This window comes from Symphalangus syndactylus, chromosome 24 (genome assembly GCF_028878055.3).
Source record: "Symphalangus syndactylus isolate Jambi chromosome 24, NHGRI_mSymSyn1-v2.1_pri, whole genome shotgun sequence".
NCBI classification, from domain to species: Eukaryota; Metazoa; Chordata; class Mammalia; order Primates; family Hylobatidae; genus Symphalangus; species Symphalangus syndactylus.
In genome coordinates this window covers 33507100-33535074 of record NC_072446.2, presented here as the reverse complement: position 1 = coordinate 33535074, position 27975 = coordinate 33507100, and the positions used below count along the sequence as shown (strand labels likewise).

General features: G+C 43.4%; 1 protein-coding gene across 5 annotated transcripts in view; it reads left to right on the top strand.

Annotated features, from left to right (window-relative positions):
* Positions 1 to 27975, top strand: part of DHX35 (DEAH-box helicase 35) — a 109788-nt gene that overhangs the window by 58768 nt on the left and 23045 nt on the right. For 3 of the 5 annotated variants that reach the window (XM_055265503.2, XM_055265499.2, XM_063634184.1), the window contains 6 exons: positions 9006 to 9100; positions 10904 to 10981; positions 12430 to 12559; positions 15586 to 15667; positions 17879 to 17950; positions 21462 to 21573. In XM_055265503.2, the coding sequence (XP_055121478.1) occupies positions 9006 to 9100; positions 10904 to 10981; positions 12430 to 12559; positions 15586 to 15667; positions 17879 to 17950; positions 21462 to 21573 (569 nt within the window). Of the gene's footprint in view, positions 1 to 9005; positions 9101 to 10903; positions 10982 to 12429; positions 12560 to 15585; positions 15668 to 17878; positions 17951 to 21461; positions 21574 to 26005; positions 27228 to 27975 lie in introns of those variants that run through there. The other 2 variants (XM_055265500.2, XM_055265501.2) reach the window with 1 other exon arrangement.

The window sequence follows — 27975 nt, the reverse complement described above, 5'->3', positions numbered from 1 at the left end:
TAACGTAACATTTATTGTTTTAACCATTTTAAGTGTGTAGTTCTGTGATACAAAATATGTTCACATTGTTGTGCAACCATCAGCACCATCCATTTCTAGAACTTTTTCCATCTTTTCCATTGAAACTCCATACTTAGTAAACACAAATTCCCTATTCTCTCCTCTGCCCAGCCCCTGGCAACCACCACTACTTTCTGTCTCTATGAATTTGACTGCTCTAAGAACCTTCAGAAGTGCAATCACACAGTATTTGTCCTTTGTGACTCTCTTGTTTCTGTTAGCATAATGTCTTCCAGGTTCATCCATGTTGTAGTATGTGTTAAAATTTTCTTCATTTTTAAGGCGGAATAGTATTTTACTGTATATCTATACCATGTTTTGTTTATTTATCTGTTGACATTTCGGTTGCTTCTAACTTTTGGCTATTGTGAATAATGCTGCTATGAACATGGATACACAAATATCATTTTGAGTCCCTGCTTTTACGCTTTTTGGGTATATAGCCAGAAGTGGAATTACTAAATCATGATAATTCTTTAATTTTTAAAAATTTATTTTTAATTGACAATAATTGTATATATTTATGAGATACAGTGTGATGTTTTAATCTATGTACACATTGTAGATTCAGTCAAGCAAATTAACGTATTCACCAACTCACCAACTTATCATTTTTTCGTGCTAAGAATTTGTGCTAAGAATGTTAAAATTCTATTCTTTTAGCAATTTTGAAATATACAATACATTATTATTAAGTGTGGTCACCATGCAGTGCAATAGATCACTAAAACCTATTCCTCCAGTCTAACTGAAACTTTGTACCCTTTGATCAACACCTCCTCTTTCTCCATTCACCCACTGACCCAGGGCATCTCCCGGCCTCTGGTAACCACCTTTCTACTCTCTGTTTCTATGAGATTGACTTCTTTAGATTCCATATATGAGTGAGATCATATGGTGTTTGTCTTTCTGTGCCTGCCTTATTTCACTTGGCATAATGTCCTCCAGTTCCATTTATGCTGTCGTGAATGACAGTGTTCTCTTCTTTTTTAAGGCTGCATGTTATTTCATTGTGTGTGTACATATTTATATATACCACATTTTCTTTATTCATTCATCCAATGAATGGACACTTGGATTGCTTCCAAATTTTGGCTGTTGTAAATAATGCTGAAATGAATATGGGAATGCAGATATCTCCTTGAAATATCAGTTTCAGTTCCTTTGGATATATACCTAGAAGTGCGATTGTTAGAGCATGTAAGTCCATTTTTAGTTTTTTTGAGGTAGTGCCCTACTATTTTCCATTAATGGGTGTACCATTTTGCATTTCTGCCAGCAGTGCACAAGGGTTCCAATTTCTTTGACTTCTTCAGATTTTTGTGAGGACATGGGTTCTAGGTTAAAAGATCTGGAATTCTTCTCATAATTAGAAATCAAACTAGAAAGTATAATTTGTTTTTTTTTACCTCTGGGAAAGATAGTTTAATTTTTTCTTGCTTTTGTCTAACTTTTATGTCAACTGGCAATTTATGAAGATGTACTTTAGACCCACTATGGGGAAAGCTAACTAATTATGTTTTGAAACAACCACTTGTTCTCAGCCTTCCATTTAGAAACAGGATTCTTTTTTTTTTTTTTGAGACAGTGTCTCACTCTCGCCCAGGCTGGAGTGAATGCAGTGGCGTAATCTCGGCTCACTACAACCTCTGCCTCCTGGGTTCAGTTCAAGCGATTCTCGTGCCTCAGCCTCCTGAGTAGCTGGGATTATAAGCATGTGCCACCATGCCCAGCTAATTTTGTATTTTTAGTAGAGACGGCGTTTCACCATGTTGGCCAGGCTGGTTTTGAACTCCTGACCTCAGGTCATCTGCCCGCCTCGGCCTCCCAAAGTGCTGGGATTACAGGTGTGAGCTACCGCACCCAGCCGAGAAACAGGATTCTAAGTGTGAACTGGGGAAGTGCATCATTCATGAGGTGGGAGGCGGTGGGGAGATGGGACGAGCAATGCAGTGTGCTCTGCCTTGTGCCCTGGAGTGGTGATTGCTGGCGACTCTGTTTCTGGGTGCCCCAGCAGCCCCCAGCGTGCTTTGCTGCTCTAGTTGTGCCTTGGGCTTCCCAGCTGAGGTGAACCCTTTTGAGAAGGGAGCCACTTCATAGAAGAGGTCAGGAGCAGAGAAACAGCAGAAGGGGCACAAGCTGCTCATTCCCTGTCCCCTTCCCCTCTCTGACTTCCTGCCAGGATTCCAGATGTTCCCACAGGAGGGTAGGGAGCAGGTGTGGAGCTGACCTGCCCTTAGTGGTGGGGCCAGTCTTGACCTTGGCTGATAGTCAGAGTCCCTCGTATTTCAGCTGCAAAGGGCAGTAACACCTCCTTTTTTTGGAGTCTTTCAAGGCTACTGTTCATCTGGGTTACATATGGGACTTCACATTTGGCTGAGTGAAATATTTATATATTATAAACTTTATTTATTTATTTATTTATTTATTTTTATTATGTATATCTACTTTTATTATACTTTAGGGTTTTAGGGTACATGTGCACAATGTGCAGGTTTGTTACATATGTATCCATGTGCCATGTTGATTTCCTGCACCCATTAACTCGTCATTTAGCATTAGGTGTATCTCCTAATGCTGTCCCTCCCCCCTCCCCCCACCCCACAACAGTCCCCGGAGCGTGATGTTCCCCTTCCTGTGTCCATGAGTTCTCATTGTTCAATTCCCACCTATGAGTGAGAACATGCGGTGTTTGGTTTTTTGTCCTTGCGATAGTTTACTGAGAATGATGTTTTCCAGTTTCATCCATGTCCCTACAAAAGACACGAACTCATCATTTTTTATGGCTGCATAGTATTCCATGGTGTATATGTGCCACATTTTCTTAATCCAGTCTATCGTTGTTGGACATTTGGGTTGGTTCCAACTCTTTGCTATTGTGAATAGTGCCGCAATAAACATACGTGTGCATGTGTCTTTATAGCAGCATGATTTATAGTCCTTTGGGTATATACCCAGTAATGGGATGGCTGGGTCAAATGGTATTTCTAGTTCTAGATCCCTGAGGAATCGCCACACTGACTTCCACAATGGTTGAACTAGTTTACAGTCCCACCAACAGTGTAAAAGTGTTCCTATTTCTCCACATCCTCTCCAGCACCTGTTGTTTCCTGATTTTTTAATGATGGCCATTCTAACTGGTGTGAGATGGTATCTCATTGTGGTTTTGATTTGCATTTCTCTGATGGCCAGTGATGACGAGCATTTCTTCATGTGTTTTTTGGCTGCATAAATGTCTTCTTTTGAGAAGTGTCTGTTCATGTCCTCTGCCCACTTTTTGATGGGGTTGTTTGTTTTTTTCTTGTAAATTTGTTTGAGTTCATTGTAGATTCTGGATATTAGCCCTTTGTCAGATGAGTAGGTTGCAAAAATTTTCTCCCATTGTGTAGGTTGCCTGTTCACTCTGATGATAGTTTCTTTTGCTGTGCAGAAGCTCTTTAGTTTAATGAGATCCCATTTGTCGATTTTGGCTTTTGTTGCCATTGCTTTTGGTGTTTTAGACATGAAGTCCTTGCCCACGCCTATGTCCTGAATGGTATTGCCTAGGTTTTCTTGTAGGATTTTAATGGTTTTAGGTCTAACATATAAGTCTTTAATCCATCTTGAATTAATTTTTGTATAAGGTGTAAGGAAGGGATCCAGTTGCAGCTTTCTACATATGGCTAGCCAGTTTTCCCAGCACCATTTATTAAATAGGGAATCCTTTCCCCATTTCTTGTTTTTGTCAGGTTTGTCAAAGATCAGATAGTTGTAGCTATGCGGCATCATTTCTGAGGGCTCTGTTCTGTTCCATTGATCTATGTCTCTGTTGTGGTACCAGTACCGTGCTGTTTTGGTTACTGTAGCCTTGTAGTATAGTTTAAAGTCAGGTAGCGTGATGCCTCCAGCTTTGTTCTTTTGGCTTAGGATTGACTTGGCGATGCGGGCTCTTTTTTGGTTCCATATGAACTTTAAAGTAGTTTTTTCCAATTCTGTGAAGAAAGTCATTGGTAGCTTGATGGGGATGGCATTGAATCTATAAATTACCTTGGGCAGTATGGCCATTTTCACGATATTGATTCTTCCAACCTATGAGCATGGAATGTTCTTCCATTTGTTTGTATCCTCTTTTATTTCATTGAGCAGTGGTTTGTAGTTCTCCTTGAAGAGGTCCTTCACATCCCTTGTAAGTTGGATTCCTAGGTATTTTATTCTCTTTGAAGCAATTGTGAATGGGAGTTCACTCATGATTTGGCTCTCTGTTTGTCTGTGATTGGTGTACAAGAATGCTTGTGATTTTTGTACATTAATTTTGTATCCTGAGACTTTGCTGAAGTTGCTAATCAGCTTAAGGAGATTTTGGGCTGAGACAATGGGGTTTTCTAGATATACAATCATGTCATCTGCAAACAGGGACAATTTGACTTCCTCTTTTCCTAATTGAATACCCTTTATTTCCTTCTCCTGCCTGATTGCTCTGGCCAGAACTTCCAGCACTATGTTGAATAGGAGCGGTGAGAGAGGGCATCCCTGTCTTGTGCCAGTTTTCAGAGGGAATGCTTCCAGTTTTTGCCCATTCAGTATGATATTGGCTGTGGGTTTGTTGTAGATAGCTCTTATTATTTTGAGATACGTCCCATCAATACCTAATTTATTGAGAGTTTTTAGCATGAAGGGTTGTTGAATTTTGTCAAAGGCCTTTTCTGCATCTATTGAGATAATCATGTGGTTTTTGTCTTTGGTTCTGTTTATATGCTGGATTACATTTATTGATTTGCGTATGTTGAACCAGCCTTGCATCCCAGGGATGAAGCCCATTTGATCATGGTGGATGAGCTTTTTGATGTGCTGCTGGATTCGGTTTGCCAGTATTTTATTGAGGATTTTTGCATCAATGTTCATCAAGGATATTGGTCTGAAATTCTCTTTTTTGGTTATGTCTCTGCCAGGTTTTGGTATCAGGACGATGCTGGCTTCGTAAAATGTGTTAGGGAGGATTCCCTCTTTTTCTATCGATTGGAATAGTTTCAGAAGGAATGGTACCAGTTCCTCCTTGTACCTCTGGTAGAATTCAGCTGTGAATCCATCAGGTCCTGGACTCTTTTTGGTTGGTAAGCTATTGATTATTGCCACAATTTCAGAACCTGTTATTGGTCTATTCAGAGATTCAACTTCTTCCTGGTTTAGTCTTGGGAGGGTGTATTTGTCAAGGAATTTATCCATTTCTTCTAGATTTTCTAGTTTATTTGCATAGAGGTGTTTGTAGTATTCTCTGATGGTAGATTGTATTTCTGTGGGATCGGTGGTGATATCCCCTTTTTCGTTTTTTATTGCATCTATTTGATTCTTCTCTCTTTTCTTCTTTATTAGTCTTGCTAGCGGTCCATCAATTTTGTTGATCTTTTCAAAAAACCAGCTCCTGGATTCATTAATTTTTTGAAGGGTTTTTTGTGTCTCTATTTCCTTCAGTTCTGCTCTGATTTTAGTTATTTCTAGCCTTCTGCTAGCTTTTGAATGTGTTTGCTCTTGCTTTTCTAGTTCTTTTAATTGTGATGTTAGGGTGTCAATTTTGGATCTTTCCTGCTTTCTCTTTTGGGCATTTAGTGCTATAAATTTCCCTCTACACACTGCTTTGAACGTGTCCCAGAGATTCTGGTATGTTGTGTCTTTGTTCTCGTTGGTTTCAAAGAACATCTTTATTTCTGCCTTCATTTCATTATGTACCCAATAGTCATTCAGGAGCAGGTTGTTCAGTTTCCATGTAGTTGAGCGGTTTTGACTGAGTTTCTTAATCCTGAGTTCTAGTTTGATTGCACTGTGGTCTGAGAGACAGTTTGTTATAATCTCTGTTCTTTTACATTTGCTGAGAAGAGCTTTACTTCCAACTATGTGGTCAATTTTGGAATAGGTGTGGTGTGGTGCTGAAAAAAATGTATATTCTGTTGATTTGGGGTGGAGAGTTCTGTAGATGTCTATTAGGTCCACTTTATGTAGAGCTGAGTTCAATTCCTGGATATCCTTGTTAACTTTCTGTCTCGTTGATCTGTCTAATGCTGACAGTGGGGTGTTAAAATCTCCCATTATTATTGTGTGGGAGTTTAAGTCCCTTTGTAGGTCACTGAGGACTTGCTTTATGAATCTGGGTGCTCCTGTGTTGGGTGCATATATATTTAGGATAGTTAGCTCTTCTTGTTGAATTGATCCCTTTACCATTATGTAATGGCCTTCTTTGTCTCTTTTGATCTTTGTTGGTTTAAAGTCTATTTTATCAGAGACTAGGATTGCAACCCCTGCCTTTTTTTGTTTTCCAGTTGCTTGATAGATCTTCCTCCATCCCTTTATTTTGAGTCTATGTGTGTCTTTGCATGTGAGATGGGTTTCCTGAATACAGCACACTGATGGGTCCTGACTCCTTATCCAGTTTGCCAGTCTGTGTCTTTTGATTGGAGCATTTAGCCCATTTACATTTAACGTGAATATTGTTATGTGTGAATCTGATCCTGTCATTATGATGTTAGTTGGTTATTTTGCTCGTTAGTTGCTATAGTTTCTTCCTAGCCTCGATGGTCTTTACAATTTGGCATGTTTTTGCAGGGGCTGGTACCGGTTGTTCCTTTCCATGTTTAGTGCTTCCTTCAGGAGCTCTTTTAGGGCAGGCCTGGTGGTGACAAAATCACTCAGCGTTTGCTTGTCTGTAAAGTATTTTATTTCTCCTTCACTTATGAAGCTTAGTTTGGCGGGATAGGAAATTCTGGGTTGAAAATTCTTTTCTTTAAGAATGTTGAATATCGGCCCCCACTCTCTTCTGGCTTGTAGAGTTTCTGCTGAGAGATCAGCTGTTAGTCTGATGGGCTTCCCTTTGTGGGTAACCCGACCTTTCTCTCTGGCTGCCCTTAACATTTTTTCCTTCATTTCAACTTTGGTGAATCTGACAATTATGTGTCTTGGAGTTGCCCTTCTCGAGGAGTATCTTTGTGGCGTTCTCTGTATTTCCTGAATCTGAATGCTGGCCTGCCTTGCTAGATTGGGGAAGTTCTCCTGGATAATATCTTGCAGAGTGTTTTCCAACTTGGCTCCATTCTCCCCATCATTTTCAGGTACACCAATCAGACGTAGGTTTGGTCTTTTCACATAGTCCCAAATTTCTTGGAGGCTTTGTTCATTTCTTTTTATTCTTTTTTCTCTAAACTTCCCTTCTCTCTTCATTTCATTCATTTCATCTTCTATCAGCGATACCCTTTCTTCCAGTTGATCGCATCTGCTACTGAGGCTTCTGCATTCTTCGCGTAGTTCTCGAAACTTGGCTTTCAGCTCCATCATCTCCTTTAAGCCCTTCTCTCCATTGGTTATTCTAGTTATCCATTCTTCTAATTTTTTTTCAAAGTTTTTAACTTCTTTGCTATTGTTTTGAATTTCCTCTCGTAGCTCAGAGTAGTTTGATCGTCTGAAGCCTTCTTCTCTCAACTCATCAAAGTCATCCTCCATCCAGCTTTGTTCCGTTGCTGGTGAGGAACTGCGTTCCTTTGGAGGAGGAGAGGTGCTCTGTTTTTTAGAGTTTCCAGTTTTTTTGGTCTGTTTTTTCCCCATCTTTGTGGTTTTGTCTACTTTTTGTCTTCGATGATGGTGATGTACAGATGGGTTTTTGGTGTGGATGTCCTTTCTGTTTGTTAATTTTCCTTCTACCAGACAAGACCCTCAGCTGCAGGTCTGTTGGAGTTTACTAGACGTCCACTCCAGACCCTGTTTGGCTGGGTGTCAGCACCGGTGGCTGCAGAACAGCGGATTTTCGTGAGACCACAAATTCAGCTGTCTGATAGTTCCTCTGAAAGTTTTGTCTCAGAGGAGTACCCGGTTGAATGAGGTGTCAGTCTGTCCCTACTGGGGGGGTGCCTCCCAGTTAGGCTGCTCAGGGGTGAGGGACCCACTTTAGGAGGCAGTCTGTCCGTTCTCAGATCTCCAGCTGTGTGCTGGGAGAACCACTACTCTCTTCAAAGCTGTCAGTCAGACAGGGACATTTAAGGCTGTGGAGGTTCTGGCTGAGTTTTTGGTTGTCTGTGCCCTGCCCCCAGAGGTGGAGCCTACAGAGGCAGGCAGGCCTCCTTGAGCTGTGGTGAGCTCCACCCAGTTCGAGCTTCCTGGCTGCTTTGTTTACCTAAGCAAGCCTGGGCAATGGCGGGCGCCCCTCCCCCAGCCTCGCTGCCGCCTTGCAGCTTGATTTCAGACTGCTGTGCTAGCAATCAGCAAGACTCTGTGGGCATAGGACTCTCCGAGCCAGGTGCGGGGCACAATCTCCTAGTGAGCCGTTTTCCAGGCCCGTTGGAAAAGCGCAGTATTAGGACGGGACTGACCCGATATTCCAGGTGCCGTCTGTTTCCCCTTTCTTTGACTAGGAAAGGGAACTCCCTGACCCCTTGCGCTTCCCGAGTGAGGCAATGCCTCGCCCTGCTTCGGCTCGCGCACAGTGCGCTTCACCGACTGTCCTGAACTCACTGTTAGGCACTCCCTAGTGAGATGAAACCGGTACCTCAAGCAGAAATGCAGAAATCACCCGTCTTCTGTGTCACTGGGGCTGGGAGCTGGAGACCGGAGCTGTTCCTATTCGGCCATCTTGGCTCCACCCTATTTTTTTTTAATTTTTCTGAGAGAGGGTCTTGCTCTGCCACCCTGGCTGGAGTGCAGTGTTGTGAACTTGGCTCACTGCAGCCTTGACCTCCTGGCTTTAAGCAATCCTACTGAGTAGCTGGACCACAGGCACATACCACCATGCCTGGCTAATTGTTTAATTTTTTGTAGAGATGGGGTTTGCCATGTTGCCCAGGCTTATATACCATAAACTTTAAAAATTAAGCTCTAGAAAAAATATGATCTTAGTCTTCAGTGTGGTGCAAGGAAAGTATCAGAAAATGTCTTTGACTTCTTGTTGACACATTATATGGTTGAAACCAAACTTGCTTTTTGTTTTGCAGGAAACTTCGGCTGTTCTCAGGAAATTCTAAGCATCGCTGCCATGATGCAGATCCAGAATATCTTTGTGGTCCCCCCAAACCAGAAGTCTCAGGCAGTAAGTCAGCTCTGTCCCCAGGCTGTCTGTACCAGTCTCTTTTGCTTTGAGCTTTCCTTGTCAAAACTGTACTCAGGAACTGCTGAAGACAGAGCTGTACAAATGTGATCTGCTCATGTTTTGAGTGTTTATTGTGTCCTTGATGTTGTGTCAGGTGTTTTGCATTCATCATTCCACTTTATCTTCATCATAAGCATGGGAAGTAGATATTATTATCATTATTTATTTATTTATTTATTGAGAGGGAGTCTCACTCTGTTGCTCAGCTTGGAGTGCAGTGGTGTGATCTCAGCTCACTGCAGCTGCACTCTGCCTCCCAGGTTCAAGCAATTCTCCTGCCTCCCATATAGCTAGGATTACGGGCGTGCTCCACCACGCCGGGCTAATTTTTGTATTTTTGGTAGAGATGGGGTTTCACCATATTGGCCAGGCCGGTCTCGAACTCCTGACCTCAGGTGATCCGCCCACCTTGACCTCCCAAAGTGCTGGTATTACAAGCGTGAGCCACCGTGCCTGGCCTATTATCATGTTTTAAAGATGGAGGCACAGAGAGGTTAGATAACTCATTCACAGTTGCACAGCCAGAATTGTTGGCTCTGGATTCACAGTCCAGAGCCCCACACCTTAACCATTGAACTACCAACTTCTAGTTTCTGTCAGGGAAATTGTCATTCAGACTGCTCTGCCAGAAACCTTGGTGGGCACATTAGTGACATAAGAAGTCAGGTGCCAGGGTATAGCAGGCTGATTCTGGGCACCACATGGCATCATGGTGGTGTTGCAGGTGGGCCATTATAAGCTAGAGAGATCCAGTCCCCACCTAAGGTGCAGTCATCAGCAATGACTAATTGAGTGAACACTGGAAAGACGGAAGGAAAAGTTTTGATACTGAAGAGATAGATACTCAGAAGTAAGGTGTGCTGATAGAGGTAGGTCAGAGATGAGTTCAAAGTCAGTTCCTGTTTGAAAGTCAGAGAATTAGCAGCCTTATGCATGGAGGGGCTGAATTTGTATGTGTAATGAGGAGGAGAGAGACTTTCTTAGGGATTGTTGGGATCCTTCTTGTCAGTTGTATAACTATAGATTGCAAAGTTTTTCTGCCTCTATGCCCGGATGCTTATATCTGTTTTCGTTTAGTTTTGTTTTTAATTAACCTGGAGGAGGAGAGAGACAAGAACACTAACATTTTATCGAATTTCTTTGCCAGATACCTTATAGTAAATTATCTTAATCCACAGCAGTCTTGATAGGTTTAGTTTCCTGATTTTACAGATAAGGAAATCAAGGCTGAGAGAGGTTAAGTAACCAAGCTGAGTTCTTTCAAGATATGGCAGAGCTAGAATGCTGCAAACCAGGTCTTTCTGAATCCATAACCCACACGCTATTCACCATGCAATATTACTTCCCAGTGCAAAAGGCTAACAGGAGTCAATTTCTTTCTTTCTTTCTTTTTTCTTTTCTTTTTTTTTTCTTTTTTCTTTTTTCTTTTTTTTTTTTTTTTTGAGACAGGGTCTCGCCCTGTTGCCGTGGTTGCAGTGCAGTAGTGCAAACATGGCTCCTGGGCTCAAGCGATCCTCCCACCTCAGCCTAGTAGCTGGGACTTGGAGGCACACACCACCATGCCCTGCTGATTTTTTTTTTTTTAGTTTTTGTAGACATGGGGTTTACCTATGTTGCCGAGGCTGGTCTTGAACTTCTGGGCTCAAGCAATCCTCCCACTTTAACCTTCCCAAATGCTGGGATTACCGGGGTGAGCCACCACACCCAGCCAAGAGTCAAATTCTGAATGTTGCTTTATTCCAGATTCGAGTGCACCGTAAATTTGCTGTGGAGGAGGGCGACCACCTCACTATGCTCAACGTATATGAAGCATTTATCAAAGTAAGCACAACTACTGCTTGAAGTGCAGCCTCAACACACCACCCTTTGGAGGTGATCTAGGAGGGCAGATCCCAGACGTTCAGTTCGTAAGGGAATGGCCAAGAGAGCCCTTGATTTTCCTATTAGATTTATTGCCAGTACTTCTAACTGGTGAGTCGGGCTTTCTGCCTGAGTTTGTGGTGAGGTATTGCTGAGAAGAACACGGGAATCATTCATTGCTTTCCCTTGCTTGGAGATATGGTACACTAGTGGCAGGCCAGTGGCCCAGCCTCACGTCATCTCATATCCACTGTGTAGTAGACAGAAAGGCAACATTTGAATAGGAAGTTCTGTTACATTTTCTGCCAGGTGAATGAGGCTGAGAGCAACTTGTAGTCCTGGGTTGAATCTTCAAAGCTGTCCCAGCTGCCATGAGGAGACATTTAGTTGAGATCTGTGCATATTCACCTATCCCATCCATATTTAGCTATAAGTGATGTTAATTTTTTATTGTTAATATTCTTTAAAACTAAGCAAATAATACAGCTTAAAGTTCTCATGAAAAATTGTTAATAAAGGTGATGAAAATGATGAAAAAAAAAACCTTACATAAAAGAAAGGGTATAATATTTCAGATTTTTAATATTCGTTTCTTAAATACTCTTTTAGAAGTGAAGAAATACTAAATTTTTGTTTACCAGTGATTTGAGGAAGATTATTCAGTTGGCGAAAAGTTTTCAGAAAAAAGAAATTCACCTGTTTTTGAGACTTATGGCTTAAATCAGTTAAAATTCATTTGTACAGGCACAATGTATCATCTGCAGTCTGAAGCTTTCTCTACTGGTAGAAAGTGGGTATAGGTCTACATTGTATTATTTTATGGTTGCCTTCTTGGAATATCTTCTATTAATTACATTTTCTTTTTTAAAGCACTTTAACTTACAGTATAATTTCAGAGGTACATTTCCACAGCAATAATTTAAGACATAATGATCATACTTATGAATGGAGAAAAAATTAAATACTATTGATAGAAAAATCATGCTTTGGGGACAAATAATAGTAATTTGTAAATTATTTCTACATTGGCAAGTGTCATATTGTTGGCTTCTAGTATAATAAAGTGATACATTCAAGCATGCCAAAGAAGAAAAGTTGATTTACAAAGAACCACATGGAGAAGTGGTTCTTTCTGTTAGTTCACATCTCATGAAGGTATTTAAGATTGAAACTGTCTCTGCGTGTCATTAAGTTCTCATTTGCCCTTTAGTGTAAAGAGTGAGGTTGCAGAGCAATCAGATGTGTGCAAGGGTGTTAACATCTGTTTTGAGAGATGGGGCCAGTTCCCATCTTTAGATCTTATGCCATTGAACAGCACGTGGGGGAAGAGAGAAGAATGATCTTTACAACATAGCCTTAGTCGAGAACATGTCTGTTTTCTAACTCCCTCTCTCTGGGTTGTTCTGTAGCACAATAAGAACTCTCAATGGTGTCAGGAACATTTCCTGAATTACAAGGGTCTTGTCAGAGCTGCGACTGTAAGAGAACAATTGAAAAAGCTTCTTGTCAAGTTTCAAGTGCCCAAGAAGTCTAGTGAAGGTGAGAAGAAACTGTCCCAGCTGGTGACTTCCCTTGCTTCATTCTGTTGAGTTGTCTTCCTAAAGTTCTCATGCTGGGCTGGTGCGAGGCAGCGTGGCGTGCTCTGTACCAACACTGGGTTTTATATTTTGAGTTGCCTGCATCTATGAAAAGCTGAAGGTCAAGTTGCATGTTTTTTCCAAAGAGGTCCATTTTTCTTTCTGATGGGCATTCTTACTAAAGGAATTTCATAGCCCATGACAATACTTAAGAATCACTAACAGTCACATCAGTGCACATCATGTCATTGATTTTCCCATGTAGGCTTTGCAAGAAAAATTACTTTTTGGTCAGTGATATTAGTAGCTATTACATAAAAATTAAATTTTATTTTCAAAGACAAGTATTGTTAAAGCAAGTGCTGGGTATTTAGCCTAGGCAGTCGCTAAGGGTAAGGCAGAAAAGTTCTATGTAAGACTTAGTCTCTGGCCTCTAGCAGTGACAGTGACTACTATTAATCAGGGACATAGTAGGTTACACTGTGGTAGGGGTTCTCCAAATATTCTCTTGCTCAATCTCGCACTCTGTGAGGTGTCGGTAATATTATCCTCATTTTACAATTAGTTATAAGATCATAGGGAGAAGTTAGATTAAATTCAGGACAACGCAACTGGTAAGGAGGAGAGCCAGATCTGTATGTGGCTCTGAAGTCTATGCTTTTAAGGAAGTAACACACCCGCCTCAGCAGTCAGCCTGAAAGCCTACTGTGTGCCAGGTACTCAGCCACATCCTCAGCACCATTAGTACTTGGTAACATTTCCTGAGTGCTTATAAGTGGCTAGACAGTGCTCTGAGTGTTCCATGTGTTTATTAATTTAATGCTCACAACAATGCTATGAAATGTGTGCTCTTTTCCCCACCTTATAGTTGAGAAAAGCGTGGCTTAGAGGTAAAACGTAACTTGCTGAAGTCACACAGTGAGTCAGAACTTGAGCCCAGGTGGTTCCATTTCAGTCTTCTTTTGTCTTTATACTAAGAGGAAGTAAACAATGACGGAGTCTTGGCTTCTACTCTAAGGGAACAGTGCAATGAAGGGAGAGATTCATATGGATAGACAAAGTACTGAGACTATCAGTCCTCTTAGAAGTTAAAGTAGTAGATACTTTAGTAATCATAGAAGACATGCTGGCAAATGTGGAAGGAATGCCAGGAAGAAGGAATCCAGAGAGGGCTGGCTTGGGAAGTCTTGCAGCTTCCTTGAGGTGTGGTGGGAGTCCGGTCAAGCTTTGGGGTCTGGTTGAATTAGAGAATGGTGGCAAAGAGCACTCTAGGGAAGGAGGACTGGAGACAAGTGCTTGGAGTGAGGAGTATGTGAGACGCTCAGAGAATATTTGATGGGTGAATACACTCACGAGAGAGGGAAGAGTTGAAACCTGGGCCATTGAGCCATGTTGGAGTCATTGATAGAAACAGGACACTTAGAAGGAGCACCCAGTTGGAGAGCAGCTGGTCAAACGCCTGTCACCCAGCAGGTAGATGACAGCCGTACTTCAGCAATTGGTGTTCTTCACCTGTGTTTCATTATCAGACCCCTGCCCAGGAGAAAAGTTAAATTTAAATTCTACCCAGCCTGAGAAATTAAATACTAAGGAATAAGATTTTGTAGGGTAGGATTGAGCTTTGGAGGGCCACAGGCCATTGTGGTGTCTAAGATACTCCTCTACCCTTGCCTCCAAGAACCAGTTTCCACCCCTTTGGAAGTGATATCACCCCTGTTTAGAGTGCATATTTTACATGGAAATTTCTTATGGACAATAGGAGAGAAGAGACTGGATATTGGATTAGATTATATTTAGACATATAGATTTGAGATTTATCAGCTTAGTGCTTAGGAACAATAAAGAAAATCATGAAGACTAAATAAATTACATGTATATTTAAAACATCTAAGTGTTAAAAAATAGAAAGCAATTAGTGAAAGATACTTTCAGCAGTCATGAGATAAATAATAAAGATTAAAAACTTTATTATAGAATGATTTTATTTAATATATTTAGGAAAAAATAGTTTTCAGGTTGATAAATGGGCTAAGGATTAGAACAAAAAATTCACAAAAGAAGAAATATGCCGATAGTAATCAAATAAATGTAATATAAAAGAAGGTAACCCTTTTTGCCAAAACATTGCTAGTAAGAATGCAGTGAAATTGCCATTTTTATGTATTGTTGATGGCTTTGGAAATAGTACCACCTTTAGGGAACTTACTTACCAACATGCTATATTCCACTGGATCTAAGATACCATCATGTGTAAGAAACATTGTTATTTTGTGTATCACCAAGGAAAAAAAAATGCTGCCAGTTATAATTGTAAAATGCTATCCTAATTTCAGTGAATTAAAGTTAGAAAGAGTGAGTCTTAAAATGATGAGATGTGATATGTCATTAACCATAAAAATATTAGCCTCTTGCACAACAATTTGGAATGTATCCTATGGACATCATCTAATAGTGGGGAAGCTTTATTCATGGAAGATGTTAGCTGTAGCAATAGAAACACCAAATAAAATGGAACATTTGAAAAATTTGAAGAATTACTTCAATTTTTAAACACTAGCTCATAACCACAGAAGTAACATTGTATAGTATTTCCAGTTTGTGTTTTATAGGAAGAGCATCATTGCCATATGACACTGTTTTACAAAGGAGTTCTGAGGTCACTGACCAGCCTGCAGAGCAGCACTCAGGTTCTGGTGCCCAGCCATGGTCCAGTCATCTGTGGCTTAGGGGAGGTTGGAGGGGTCCCAGGTTCAAGGAGCAGACCAGCATTGTTCTCAGCAGCAGTTGTGGGGAGTGGGACCTCCTTAGATGGTGCTGGGGCAGGCATCCAGCATCGGGAAGGGTAGGGCTGGAGCCACTTCAGGAGAGGGTTTCGAGGTGGCTTGAAGCAGCCTGGGGTGGTGCTGGGAGTGGATCCTGTGCGTTAGAGCACACGGAGCATAGGGCAGGCAAGGGTTTCACCCGCCTCTCTGTTGGCTGCCTATGTAGGTGACCCGGATCCGGTTCTGAGGTGCATTGTCTCCGGCTTCTTCGCCAATGCAGCGAGGTTTCATTCTACTGGAGCTTATAGGTAACACGATACTTGGTGAAGTCATTTGTTAAAGGAACAATCTTACAAATGACCCAAACCCCACAGAAAGCTGTGCAGAGATAGTAATTGCATAATTATTTGTAATTTCTACCATGTCTCCTTCCAAAACTGAGTTGAGGTTAGTGACATAGCTTTAAGCAAAATATCTTGACTTTCTAAAAATGATTCTCACATATTCAGCTCATCTATATGTTGTATGTTTTAGAAGGATGACAATTAAACATCTTGAGGCTGGTAATATTTCAATTCTAATGATAGAATAATATGACCTGAAGAAACCATTAAAAATAATGTTTCTCGGAGAAGTTATTTTACATTTGGCTAGTTTATTATGTCTTTAGAGGTCTGCAGGACTGAAGTCCCCTCCCACCCTGGTATAGTGTGGCCATGTCTGGTGTCTTTGGAGGTAGCCAGGTGTTTCTCATGTGCTGGATGTGCCTCCTGCCACATAACCTGATTCTTCCAGTTCCATTTTCTAGGCATAGGAAACCACTCATTGATGCCTTCCTAATGGTCTTTAGTATATTCAAATGCAGTGAAAATGAAAACTAAGCATAGCTTAGGCATATTGTAACCTGTCAGCATCATGATTCTCCAAACTAATCATTCCAGTGCTTTGAATTGTTACTTTTACTGTCTTTTCTGTCTTTGGCTCATTTTAGTTTCATAACCTCACTGTAGCCTGTTAAAAGTGTAGCTGTCATCATTTTCTGTTCTTTAATAAGAACACTCCAAAGAATTTCTCCCCAGGTCTTCTATGTATTATTTTGTCATAATTTTTTTTTTCCCTGAGAAGATATTACTGCCCTGTTATCTTGAGGTCAGCCAAGATATACTGTGTCCTGGGCTCCTGTTAATGAGTCCAGAGTTGCACTGAGCCTTTTTTAATTTTGGCAGCCAGATCTGCTCCATCTAGTATCCTAGTAGCCGACTATTGGAACTGCAGGATAGCACTTTACATTGATCTCTAGTATGTTCTCTTTGTTACTCCAGGCATGTTGTAGCCTGTCAGTATCGTGATTCATTTGCCCATTGTATGAGCTCACCTCCCCACCCTGAGTTGTCTGTATTTGAGGCAATTCATCCATGTGGAGGCGACCCCCGCAGTGGCCTGAGATCTTCCCTAAGGAGTGCTGCCAGCTTGTCATCTTGATTGCTCCCACTCTCCTGGAGAGTTAGCAGTTTTGACTAGTGTTTGGAAAATTCTTTTTATCAGTGTCCTCAGCAACAATGTGGGCTACTTAAGAGGTTCCAGGCTAGTCATTCCTTTGAGACAACATTTAGTGTTGATCAGCTCACCACCACCTGGTAGGACAGCCCAGGACCCCAGGACACTGGCTTTATTACAACGCTGACGAGAGTGCTCCGTCACAGCACTTGAAGCACTTCCCCCAAGAAACAGATCATTATATGGAGTTGGAATTGGAAGTACTATTTCAGAGAAATTAATAGTCCAGTATTGAGCTTTCTTTTTTTTTTTTTTGAGATGGAGTTTCGCTCTTGTTGCCCGTGCTAGAGTGCAATGGGGTGATCTTGGCTCATCGCAACCTTTGCCTCCCGGGTTCAAGCGATTCTCCTGCTTCAGCCTCCCGAGTAGCTGGGATTACAGGCATGTGCCATCACACCCAGCTGATTTTGTATTTTTAGTAGAGACAGGGTTTCTCCATGTTGGCCAGGCTGGTCTTGAACTCCTGACCTCAAGTGATCTGCCCGCATTGGCCTCCCAAACTGCTGGGATTATGGGCATGAGCCACCACGCCTGGCCGTGAGCTTTCTTTTTTCATTATCATTACGTCCCCCTATAGTCATTATCTTTAGTATTTAACTTTGCTTTTTAGATTATAGAAGAAATCACGTGTATTATTTCCATTCCAAAGGAAATTGTTTTGAAAGATCACCTGCAGAAGATACACATAAACATAGGCAGAGCATTTTATTCCTAAATGTTTTTTCTGAGTGTCCACATGTTGCTTTTCTCCTCTTCGCTTTTTCCACATGATTTATTCTTGACTTCTGGGGTGGCAGCCAGGAGAGGGATCAAGAAAGGTTGCGAGAGAAGGTGGAGATAATTGTTTTGCTTGTGGCAAGTTCAGTCTGCATGCTTTTTTGGTAATATTAAAAATATCTGTGGGAAAATCTTGCTATAAGTATTTAAAATGTGCTTCAGACAAAATTCTTCTGTGTTCCAAGGACCATCCGTGATGACCATGAGCTGCACATACACCCTGCATCAGTCCTCTATGCAGAGAAGCCGCCTCGCTGGTAAGTGCGTCCTGCTGCTTAGCCTGTGCCAGCTTTGAGCAGGGCCATGTTCTTGTTTTTCTCCTGTACGTGTTTCTTGACATTGCCTCTAGAATTTCTGCTCTGGGCTGGGCGTGGTGGCTCACACCTGTAATCCCAGCACTTTGGGAGGCCAATGCAGGCAGGTCACCTGAGGTCAGGAGTTCAAGACCAGCCTGGCCAACATGGTGAAACCTCGTCTCTACTAAAAATACAAAAATTAGCCAGGTGTGATGGGTGCGTCTGTAATCTGAGCTACTTGGGAGGCTGAGGCAGGAGAATCGCTTGAACCTGGGAGGCAGAGGTTGCAGTGAGCTGAGATCACACCACTGCACTCTAGCCTGGGTGAGAGAGTGAGACTCCATGTCAAATAAAAAAAAGAAGAGAGAATTTCTGCTCTGGCAAAGAGCTTCTTAAGCAAACAGTGATGTTTGTCTACTCACTCATCCACTCAGCAAACGTTCATTTTCACCCACTGACTGGATGCTTAGCCCTGCACGAGGCACAGCTATGCAGAGATGAATTGGGATCCCAGCTCACGGTTCTTTTTTTTTTTTTTTTTTTTGAGACAGAATTTCGCTCTGTCACCCAAGCTGGAGTGCAGTGGCACTATCTTGGCTCACTGCAACCTCTGCCTCCCAGGTCCAAGTGATTCTCCTGCCTCAGCCACCTGAGTAGCTGAGACTATAGATGTGTGCAATCATGCCTGGCTAATTTTTGTATTTTTAGTAGAGATGGGGTTTTATTGTGTTGGCCAGGCTGGTCTCCAACTCCTGACCTCAGGTGATCCACCCACCTCGGCCTCCCAAAGCTCTGGGATTACAGGATGAGCCACTTTACCTGGCCCCAGCCCACAGTTTTGACATAGAGACAGACACAGAGTCAACTACCTTAGGGGAAGGGCTTTACTAGCGGCATGGATAAAGTGCTGGGCTCGGCACATCATGTGCCAGTGAGAGTCAGGGCAGGCTTCATGGAGGAGATAACGTTCATTCTGAACCTGGAAATGAGTGTTCAGGCAGAAAGGACCCGGAGGGCATTCCAGGTAGAGAAGTAGCAGGGGCAGAGCCATGGAACATAAAGGAACCTCATGTGTTTGGGAAATGAGGAATCATTGGTATGGGTGGCCCATGCAACGGTGCTGCTCTGTAACACTGCCTGGGAAGAAGGAGGTAAGCACAGAAGTCTAGAGTAGGCCTTTAGACATCTTTATAGCATTTCAATGGTTAAGTTTATGTTTGTCCAATTGAATAATAAAAATTGGGGGCTTATATTTTTCTTGTTTATAATTTCATTTTTCTAGAATTCATTTATATTGTATTTTACCAATAAAAAGTACTGATTAAAAGTACTCATCAACCATGGATTGGATTTTGTTTTTTTTTGAGACAGTGTCTCACTCTGTTTTTCTGAGGCAGTGTCTCAATCTGTTGCCCAGTGGTATGATCTTGGCTCACTTCAACCTCCGCCTCCGGGGTTCAAGTGATTCTCCTGCCTCAGCCTCCCGAGTAGCTGGGATTACAGGTGCATGCCACCACGCCCAGCTAATTTTTGTATTTTTAGTAGAGACGTGGTTTCGCCATGTTGGCCAGGGTGGTCTCAAACTCTTGACCTCAGGTGATCCGCCCACCTCAGCCTCCCAGAGTGCTGGGATTACAGGCGTGAGCCCGTATCTGACCGTGCCTGGCCCAGATTGGAAATTTTAAAGACAACAACAACTTTTCCTTCTCCAGTTTGAAGATGGGGAAGCCCTGGGAAAAAGGGTGGGGTATGTGTGAAGAGAGGGAGAGAAGATAGCGGTAGATTTGAAGGCAAGAAGGTCTGTGGTCAAACACTTTGTACCCTAGAATTGCGACTTTCAAAGTGTGGTCTCCAGCCCAGCATCAGTATCACCTGGAAACTTGTATGAAATGCAGCTTCTCAGGCCATGCCAAGTCCCATTCAATCAGAAACTGGACTAGAGCCTAGGACTCCATTTTAACAAACCCTCCAGATGTTTCTGTTGGGCAGTAAAGTTTGAGTTCTTTAACAAGCCCTCCTGATGTTTCTGTTGGGCAGTAAAGTTTGACTTCTATTTCCCTAGACCAAGGAATCAGATTTATGCTGTAGCCAGTGCAGACCTACAAGTTTCTTAGGTTGAAAGCACCTTGGTCAGTTCTGGGTTTAGAAATGTTACCCAGTGACCACACTAATGTGGTCAGGATAGGCACACTCGTGTGCAGGATAATTTGAAGAGTGCCCACGCCTGTCATCTCAGCACTTTTGAGAGGCTGAGGCTAGAGGATTGCTTGAGGTCAGGAGTTCAATACCAGCCTGGGTACCATAGCCAGACCTCAACTCTCAAAAAAAAAAAAATTAGCCAGGCATGGTGGCACATGGCTGTAGTACTAGCTACTCAGGAGACTGAGACAAGAGGATCGCTTGAGCCCAGGAGGCTGAGGCTTCAGTGAGCCATGATTGTACCACTGCACTCCAGCTTGGGTGACAGAGCGAGACCCTGCCTTTAAAAAAAAATTATTTTTTAAATCAAGAGAGATGCAAAACCTCAGTTTTAGATCCTATTTTTGCTGACTTTTGGGTGGTTAAATTTGGGAGTTGCTTAGAAGAGAAAGGCTTTTCTTTTTCTTGCTTCATTCCTAAGGAGCTCTGAAGGGCAAAGAAAGGTTGGGGAAATAGAGCCAGCCTGAGGCCACGCCATACCATTCAGGTAGCAAAGAAAGTGCCCCCCCACCCCCACCCCCATCACGGCCTCTTTGCAGGGGGGCCCTCCTTTTTCCTTTCACCAGCCGAGATTCACTTACTGGTTTTTGAGGGGTGGGGAACCGCGGTGTGGCTGGCTGGTATGTTTATAGTTACGCGGGAAGCCCTGAATCAGCACTTCGGATGTTTCAGAAACTAATATCTACTCATATGCACACCTAAAATCAGGGGACTGGATGTTACGCTCTTGGCTCTTTGGTTGTCTATTACCTGAGCCTCAGAAACATTTTTTCCCTTAAATAAAGGTATAATTTATTTACAGTGCAAGATGAGTTTTGACAAATGTGTATACCCATGTAACCTGGACCCACATAAGTTATACAATATTGTTATCATTTTAGAAAATTCTTTTGTGTCTCTTTACAGTCAGTTCCCAGCCTCTTTCAGAATCAGGCAAGTCTTTGTCTCTATTTCTGCATTTGCTAATAAAGTCATTAGGCTCAGTTCAGAGTTCTGTAAATGCAGATCAAGGATCCAGAAAGGTCCTTCGCGGATAACTGAGATGTCCCAGAAGTCATTTAGGATTTAGAGTATTATCTGAAAAATGGACACACCATTACCCAGCACCTAGGTCTTGAGGCTGTGGTGAGCAACATAAATGCATATGTTTAGCACAGTGTCTGGCACATAGAGTAGAACCTGTTAAAGGTTAAAGGAAACAGCATGTCTAACTATGGTTCCTGACTGTCATCACAAGAGGGGGAAATTAGCTCATGTTTCTTTCTCATTTCAGGGTTATCTATAACGAAGTTATACAAACCTCCAAGTATTACATGAGAGATGTGACTGCCATTGAATCGGCCTGGCTGTTGGAGCTGGCTCCACACTTTTATCAACAAGGAACGGTAGGAATGAACTGAGCCTGTGCCCCAGCCACCTGTTCGCAGCCTCTCCATATTTTTAAATAACACTTTTTTTCTCCAATTTAATGCTCTATGTGTGTTCCCCCTAGTGGTGCATAGGGTGGAAAGGCCATTACCATATCCCCAAAACATTCTGGGAAAGCACTCTAGCTTTTAATTCATAGTGAAGTGCAATTAAAAATAAATCCCCCTAACGTCATAAGAAAAAAAAAAAGGTACCACTTTCTTTCTCCTTTTGCTCTTCCAAACTTTTTTTTTTTTTTTTTTTGAGACAGAGTCTCGCTCTGTTGCCCAGGCCGGAGTGCAATGGCGTGATCATGGCTCACTGCAAGCTCCGTTTCCCGGATTCAAGCAATTCTCCTGCCTTAGCCCCCATGTAGCTGGGATTACAGGTGTGTGCCACCATGTCTGGCTCATTTTTTTTTCTTTTTCTTTTTTTTGAGACAGAGTTTCATTCTTGTTGCCCAGGTTGGAGTGCAATGGCGCGATCTTGGCTCACTGCAACCTCCGCCTCCTGGGTTCAAGCGATTCTCCTGCCTCAGCCTCCCGAGTAGCTGGGATTACAGGCATGTGCCACCACGCCCGGCTAATTTTGTATTTTTTAGTAGAGACGGGGTTTCTCCATGTTGGTCAGGCTGGTCTCAAACTCCCGACCTCAAGTGATCCGCCCGCCTCAGCCTCCCAAAGTGCTGGGATTATAGGCTTGAGCCACCACGCCCAGCCTTTTTTTGTATTTTTAATAGAGACAACAGTTTCACCATGTTGGCCAGGCTGGTTTCAAACTCCTGGCCTCAAGTGATCCACCCACCTCAGCCTCCCAAAGTGCTGGAATTACAGGTATGAGCCAGCAGGCCTGGCCTGAGCTTATTAAAAAAAATTTTTTTAAGGATGGGGTTTCACTATGTTGCCCAGACTAGTCTTGAATACCTGGGCTCAAGTGGTCCTCCTGCCTTGGTCTCCCAAATTGCTGGGATTACAGATGTGAGCCACCATGCCCACCAGTTCGTTTTTTATTTTTATTTATTTATTTTTGAGACAGAGTCTTGCTCTGTCATCCTGGCTGGAATGCAGTGGCATAGTCTCAGCTCACTGCAGCCTCCGCTTCCCAGGTTCAAGTGATTCTCCTGCCTCAGCCTCTCTAACAGCTGGGATTACAGGCGCGTGCCACCACGCCTGGCTAATTTTGGTATTTTTAGTAGAGACAGGGTTTTGCCATATTGGCCAGGCTGGTCTTGAACTCCTGACCTCTGGTGATCCGCCCGCCTTGGTCTCCCAAAGTGCTGGGATTACAGGTGTGAGCCACCATGCCCAGCTCCTTTTTTAAAAGGGTTACAGCTCTGTGCTGTTTGTTGCCTGGAAATACTTGCTTTACATATTTTGCCCAAGTTTACTGTTGTTTACAGCAGAAGGGAAAGTCTGAAACGTTTTTCTCCATTAGGGCCAGAATTGGACTACACAGTGTTTCCAAAGCAATACTTGAATTGATTGCCACATTTAAAAATTGGGAGATTTCATATTAAACATGAATTTCTGGTTTCTCTTGAAAGACATGTTTAGTCTGGCAACACTAGGCTTGAGTTCCTACGTGGTGGCACCACAGGGGCTTAGGGGTGGCTGCCTGCTGTCAGTGACATCGCCAGGTGCCATAGTCCCACGTCACTTGCTTACTTGCCTGCTCCACTCTTGGAGACATTTGAATTTGTGACCCTGTAAATGGAAGAATCTCCTCATCTCTCCCGCTCCAGCAAAGTCAAGGGAAATTGCCCTCTCAAAATTTTATAATATTTAATTTTTATCTAATCAAACAAAAACCATTTCATACCTTTATAGTTCTTCACACATCCCAATTCAGATATTTCAGCTAGAAAGCAGATCAGCCTGCAGGGACTGATAAAAATGCAGAGTGTGTTGTCTTTGCTGAATTAGGTTGATAAGAATAAACCTGGTGAAAGAAAGGCTTTTCCTTCAAAACCTCTCAGGTGGAAAGCAGCAGACTTCAGGAGTCAAGAGAAGGGATCAGAAAGGTAGAGGTTGAAAGAGGAATAGTGCAGTGGTCAAAATGCCTGTTAAAGTAAGAAGATGCAGACAGCCAGAGAAGGATAAGCCTGAAATTGTCTTGGATTCATTTAGACTCTTGGAAACAGAATTAGCCCAGAAGCTGAGTCATTTTTCCCTTCTCAGCTCAAAATTCCAGTTTCTTTAGGTCAAACCCACAAAGTTAAAGAGCAAATAGCTTCAGAAGTTTGAAGAAAATGACAAGCCCAAATTTTGGTCTCTTCTCTCCGAATGGCTTTTTTATTTTTAAGCCCATCACCTCCACTGTCATCGGAGTATTTTTAGAGAGGCTGGGACAGACCTTTACAAATCACCTAGTGCGGCCGACCACAGTGGCTCACACCTGTAATCCCAGCACTTTGGGAGGCTGAGGTGGGTGGATCACATGAGGACAGGAGTTCGAGACCAGCCTGGCCAACATGGTGAAACCCCGTCTCTACTAAAAATACAAAAATTAGCTGGGCATGGTGGCATGTGCCTGTAATCCCAGCTACTTGGGAGGCTGAGGCAGGAGAATCACTTGAACCCAGGAGGTGGAGGCTGCAGTGAGCCGAGATCACGCCACTGCACTCCAGCCTAGGCAACAGAGCAAGACTGTCCCCCCACCAAAAAAAAGAAATCACCTAATACAACAACCTCATTGTATAACGATCGTCCCCAAACCACAGAGAAACTTGTGTTGTTTCTTAACTATATAGTCCAAGGGCACTTCTATTATTAACGTGTCCAAAGCAGATTGATTTCTCAAAGAACCTCCAGATCTGCAGGGCTTGCCCATGTATGGTAGATGTTCCTTTATTGAACACAGTGCAGCACCTCGCAGCCATCCACAGCCCACAGATCATTCACGGCTGTGTTCTGGCACCTTTGGAGACTTTCCATCACTGCTGTTTTTTGGAATGTTGCTCTCACCCTGTGTGGAGGCCTGAAATGGTTCAGAGTCAGCTTTATTTATATTCAACATTCTTCCCAGAAACAAGCACCAAAAATGGCCCCACAGGCATAATGGCGTCATCTCCCATCCCCAAGCTAAGGCCGTGGATATCTAACATTAGCTGTAGGGGTTATATCAGGTGACGTGTAGAGAGAAGAGAATTCAGAGAAATTCAGCAAGACCTACAGCTAGACAGGGGAAGAACAGGGTGGCCTATTCAGAGATTTGCCTTCTGGCTTTTAAATTATTTTTCCTTATTCTCAGAGATATGTTCATTATTAGGGAAAACCCTTTAACGTGGCCTTTGCAAGAGCCTGTAGTGGTCCTCCCTCAGGTGTAAGCAGATGGAAAGTCTGAGTTCTTGTAGCTCTTTTAGACCTGGCTCCTGTTCGCTCTGTTGTCTCTCACGTCATACCTGGTGGTGCGCTGTCTTCGTTCACGCCCTCCGTTTTTTCAGGGCTTGCAGTTCTCTGTGGGGGCGATGCAGCGTGATGTTGTGAGGCCATGTGGCTGTGCTAAGAAGTGGGCACACCAGCTCCGGAGCAGTCGGGGTGGGCATTCTCATGTGAGGCTCTCACCGTGTGTTAGTTGGCACGGCTCCAGGATCTCTTGGTTATTGATGATTAGTAATGGGCTGTCGGGTATATCCCAGTTGATGAGTGGAGGGAGGTCTTTCATTAAAAGCTTATATTTACACACTCTGCCTCAAAGCCATATTTAAAGATTTCTGCCACTTTTGGCTTTGCTTTAGAATGTAAAAAGTACTTCATTTTTCAATCCTATTATCTGATGCCTATGATTATAATATTGTGCTTCATGTTATTTATAATGGTAGAAAGTGACATTTCTGGGGGAAAAAAAAGTGTCACTAGGAGGTGTCCTTTCTGTCTTCCCAGCAAGCTTGTACCCTCCATGTGGGCAGAGGCCGTGTCTTTATCTCCATCCTTGAGCATGGGTACCTGGCGTGTTGAGATGCTTGGTGAATTGACTTCCTTGTTCCTAAAGAGAGGATACTTTTTCTTGACTATTGTCAGGAACTTCCTGGAGATTTGAGGTCACTTCCAGACTGAGCCCAGTCTCCTGAGCACAGTTGTCTGGCTGCGGTGCTGTCCTCTAAGCTGGGGCAGAGGGAGAGCCGTGTCTCAAAAAGAAAACCTTTCCTTGACAGCTTCCGCAGAGCCCTGTATAACCAGCTTCAGCTGCTGTGGCTTGGGCCTCGGGTTGCTGGCAGCTGAATTAAGATCGGCTTCTTCATTGGCCACTTGGGCTTTTTCCTTCCAGGCTATTTCATGAACAGCTCAGCATTTACTGGGAAGGTGTGGACCAGATGGAAGATTTGATGTGGTCATTCATATGGGGATTATGTTGCAGTCTAGTTTCTTTGTCTAATCAACCCCAACTGTAGTGTCTTCTCTTCTGTTGCAGCACCTGTCTCTGAAAGCCAAAAGGGCCAAGGTCCAGGACCAGTGAGGGGAGCCCACAGCCGCGGCTGCAGTGACTGCTGGTGTCCTCTCCTCCATGCTGCTGACCCTGGCCCCAGGTGGGGTGAGCTGGCACCAGCTCCTGTGGAATGTTTGGTTGCTCTGAAGGGGGCTGCGGCCTGTTCATTAGTCCTTTCTTCCCGCTGCCCACAGCATTTGCATCCTTGCTGGGATCCTGGAGGACTTTGTGCATGGGCAGGCATCCTTCTGTGCTGCAGCGGGCAGAGTGGGAGTTGGCTCACTCAGCATGCTCACTGACCCAGCATGCCACTTCCAGCAGGCACGCAGTCCTGGCCCAGCTCTATGGGAAACAAGGAGGAAAGTTAGCCACTAAAGGCCGAAACACCATGTGGGGTGGACAGAGGGTTTGCTGGGCTGGCTTTGCTTTCCCTGCTGGGGCCACGGCTGTGTTAACCAATGAGGTCCGCTGCCAGGTGTGAACAAGCGTGTCTCTACGAAGGAACGAAACATTGGGGATCTCTGCCGAAACCACCAAGGGGCATGTCTGATGGGCACAGGGGCTCCCAAACCCAGTGGCTTCTGTCTGTCCTCAGCCCTTGTCCCTGTTTATCTGCAGCCAGGAGACTTGCAAGGGATTGGTGATTGACAGAGAGGACTCGTGCGCTGTTTTGTGTTAGCCGAGGATTTGTTTCACAAGTGGGCTTAGCGTCTTCTCAGAGTGCAGTGCCAGGTCCTGGTGCCACGCTAGCTGAGCACTCAGGAGAGTTCATCAGCTCGGATCCCACAGGGCCTCCTCTTTAGCAGGAATTCACAACAGTTTGGATGCCCTAAACTTCTGTAGCTCAGGAGCATCACTGGTGTATTTGTTTTTTGTTTGTTTGCTTGGGTTCTTGCAAGAGTGCGCGGGGGTGGTTCTTCCAGCAGGCACTGGTTTTGTTGCCCCAGGGCTGCTTTGCTGTGATGATGATTGCATTTCAACACATGCCAGATGCAGATTTTTTCCCCCTTACTGTTTCAATGACCTTTATTTTAAAAACACATAGCTTGAAAATTTATTTTTGTACTGATATTAGTTTGGATGTGCCACTTTTGGCACCAAACGTGTATGTCATTTTTATTTCCATTTTATAAACATGTAAATAATAGTGATAACTTGTTAATAATAGTAAACCTTTCTACCTAAAGTAAATGTCTTCCCTCCCGCACCTGGTTCTCATGGTCTGTATGTTAAGATGTTCTAATGAATCGTTCGGAGTGAGGGCCTGACATGAGCTAAGAAACTTAATGCTGTGGCATACAGCAGCTTTGGGACCTCAGGGACACAGGAAGCCCCCTAAAGCAAGATGATGTGACTGAATGACCTCAAGACCTGATTAGAGTAAACTGTGGGATGTTTAAAAGAAGTCCCGGCCGGGCGCGGTGGCTCACGCTTGTAATCCCAGCACTTTGGGAGGCCGAGGCGGGTGGATCACGAGGTCAGGAGATCGAGACCACGGTGAAACCCCGTCTCTACTAAAAAAACACAAAAAATTAGCCGGACGTGGTGGCGAGCGCCTGTAGTCCCAGCCACTCGGAGAGGCTGAGGCAGGAGAATGGCGTGAACCTGGGAGACGGAGCTTGCAGTGAGCCGAGACTGCGCCACTGCACTCCAGCCTGGGTGACAGAGCGAGACTCCGTCTCAAAAAAAAAAAAAAAAAAAAAAAAAAAAAAAAGAAGTCCCAAAGAGGTGCTAATTCTTGCCAGTTTCCAACTGGGATCTTCCTGTAGACAGGTCAGAAACATTATTTTTCAAGTTTGGCTTTAGGACTGGGGCTGATCCTAAAAAGCTTATGTGGCGGTGGAAGGGGAAAGGTACAGGGTTCACACCCTCAGGTTGGAGACCAGAGTCCACCGGGAACCCGGACAATCTGGAGGGAGCACCCAGAGGCAAGCCTGTCCCTGCATGCTGCCTCT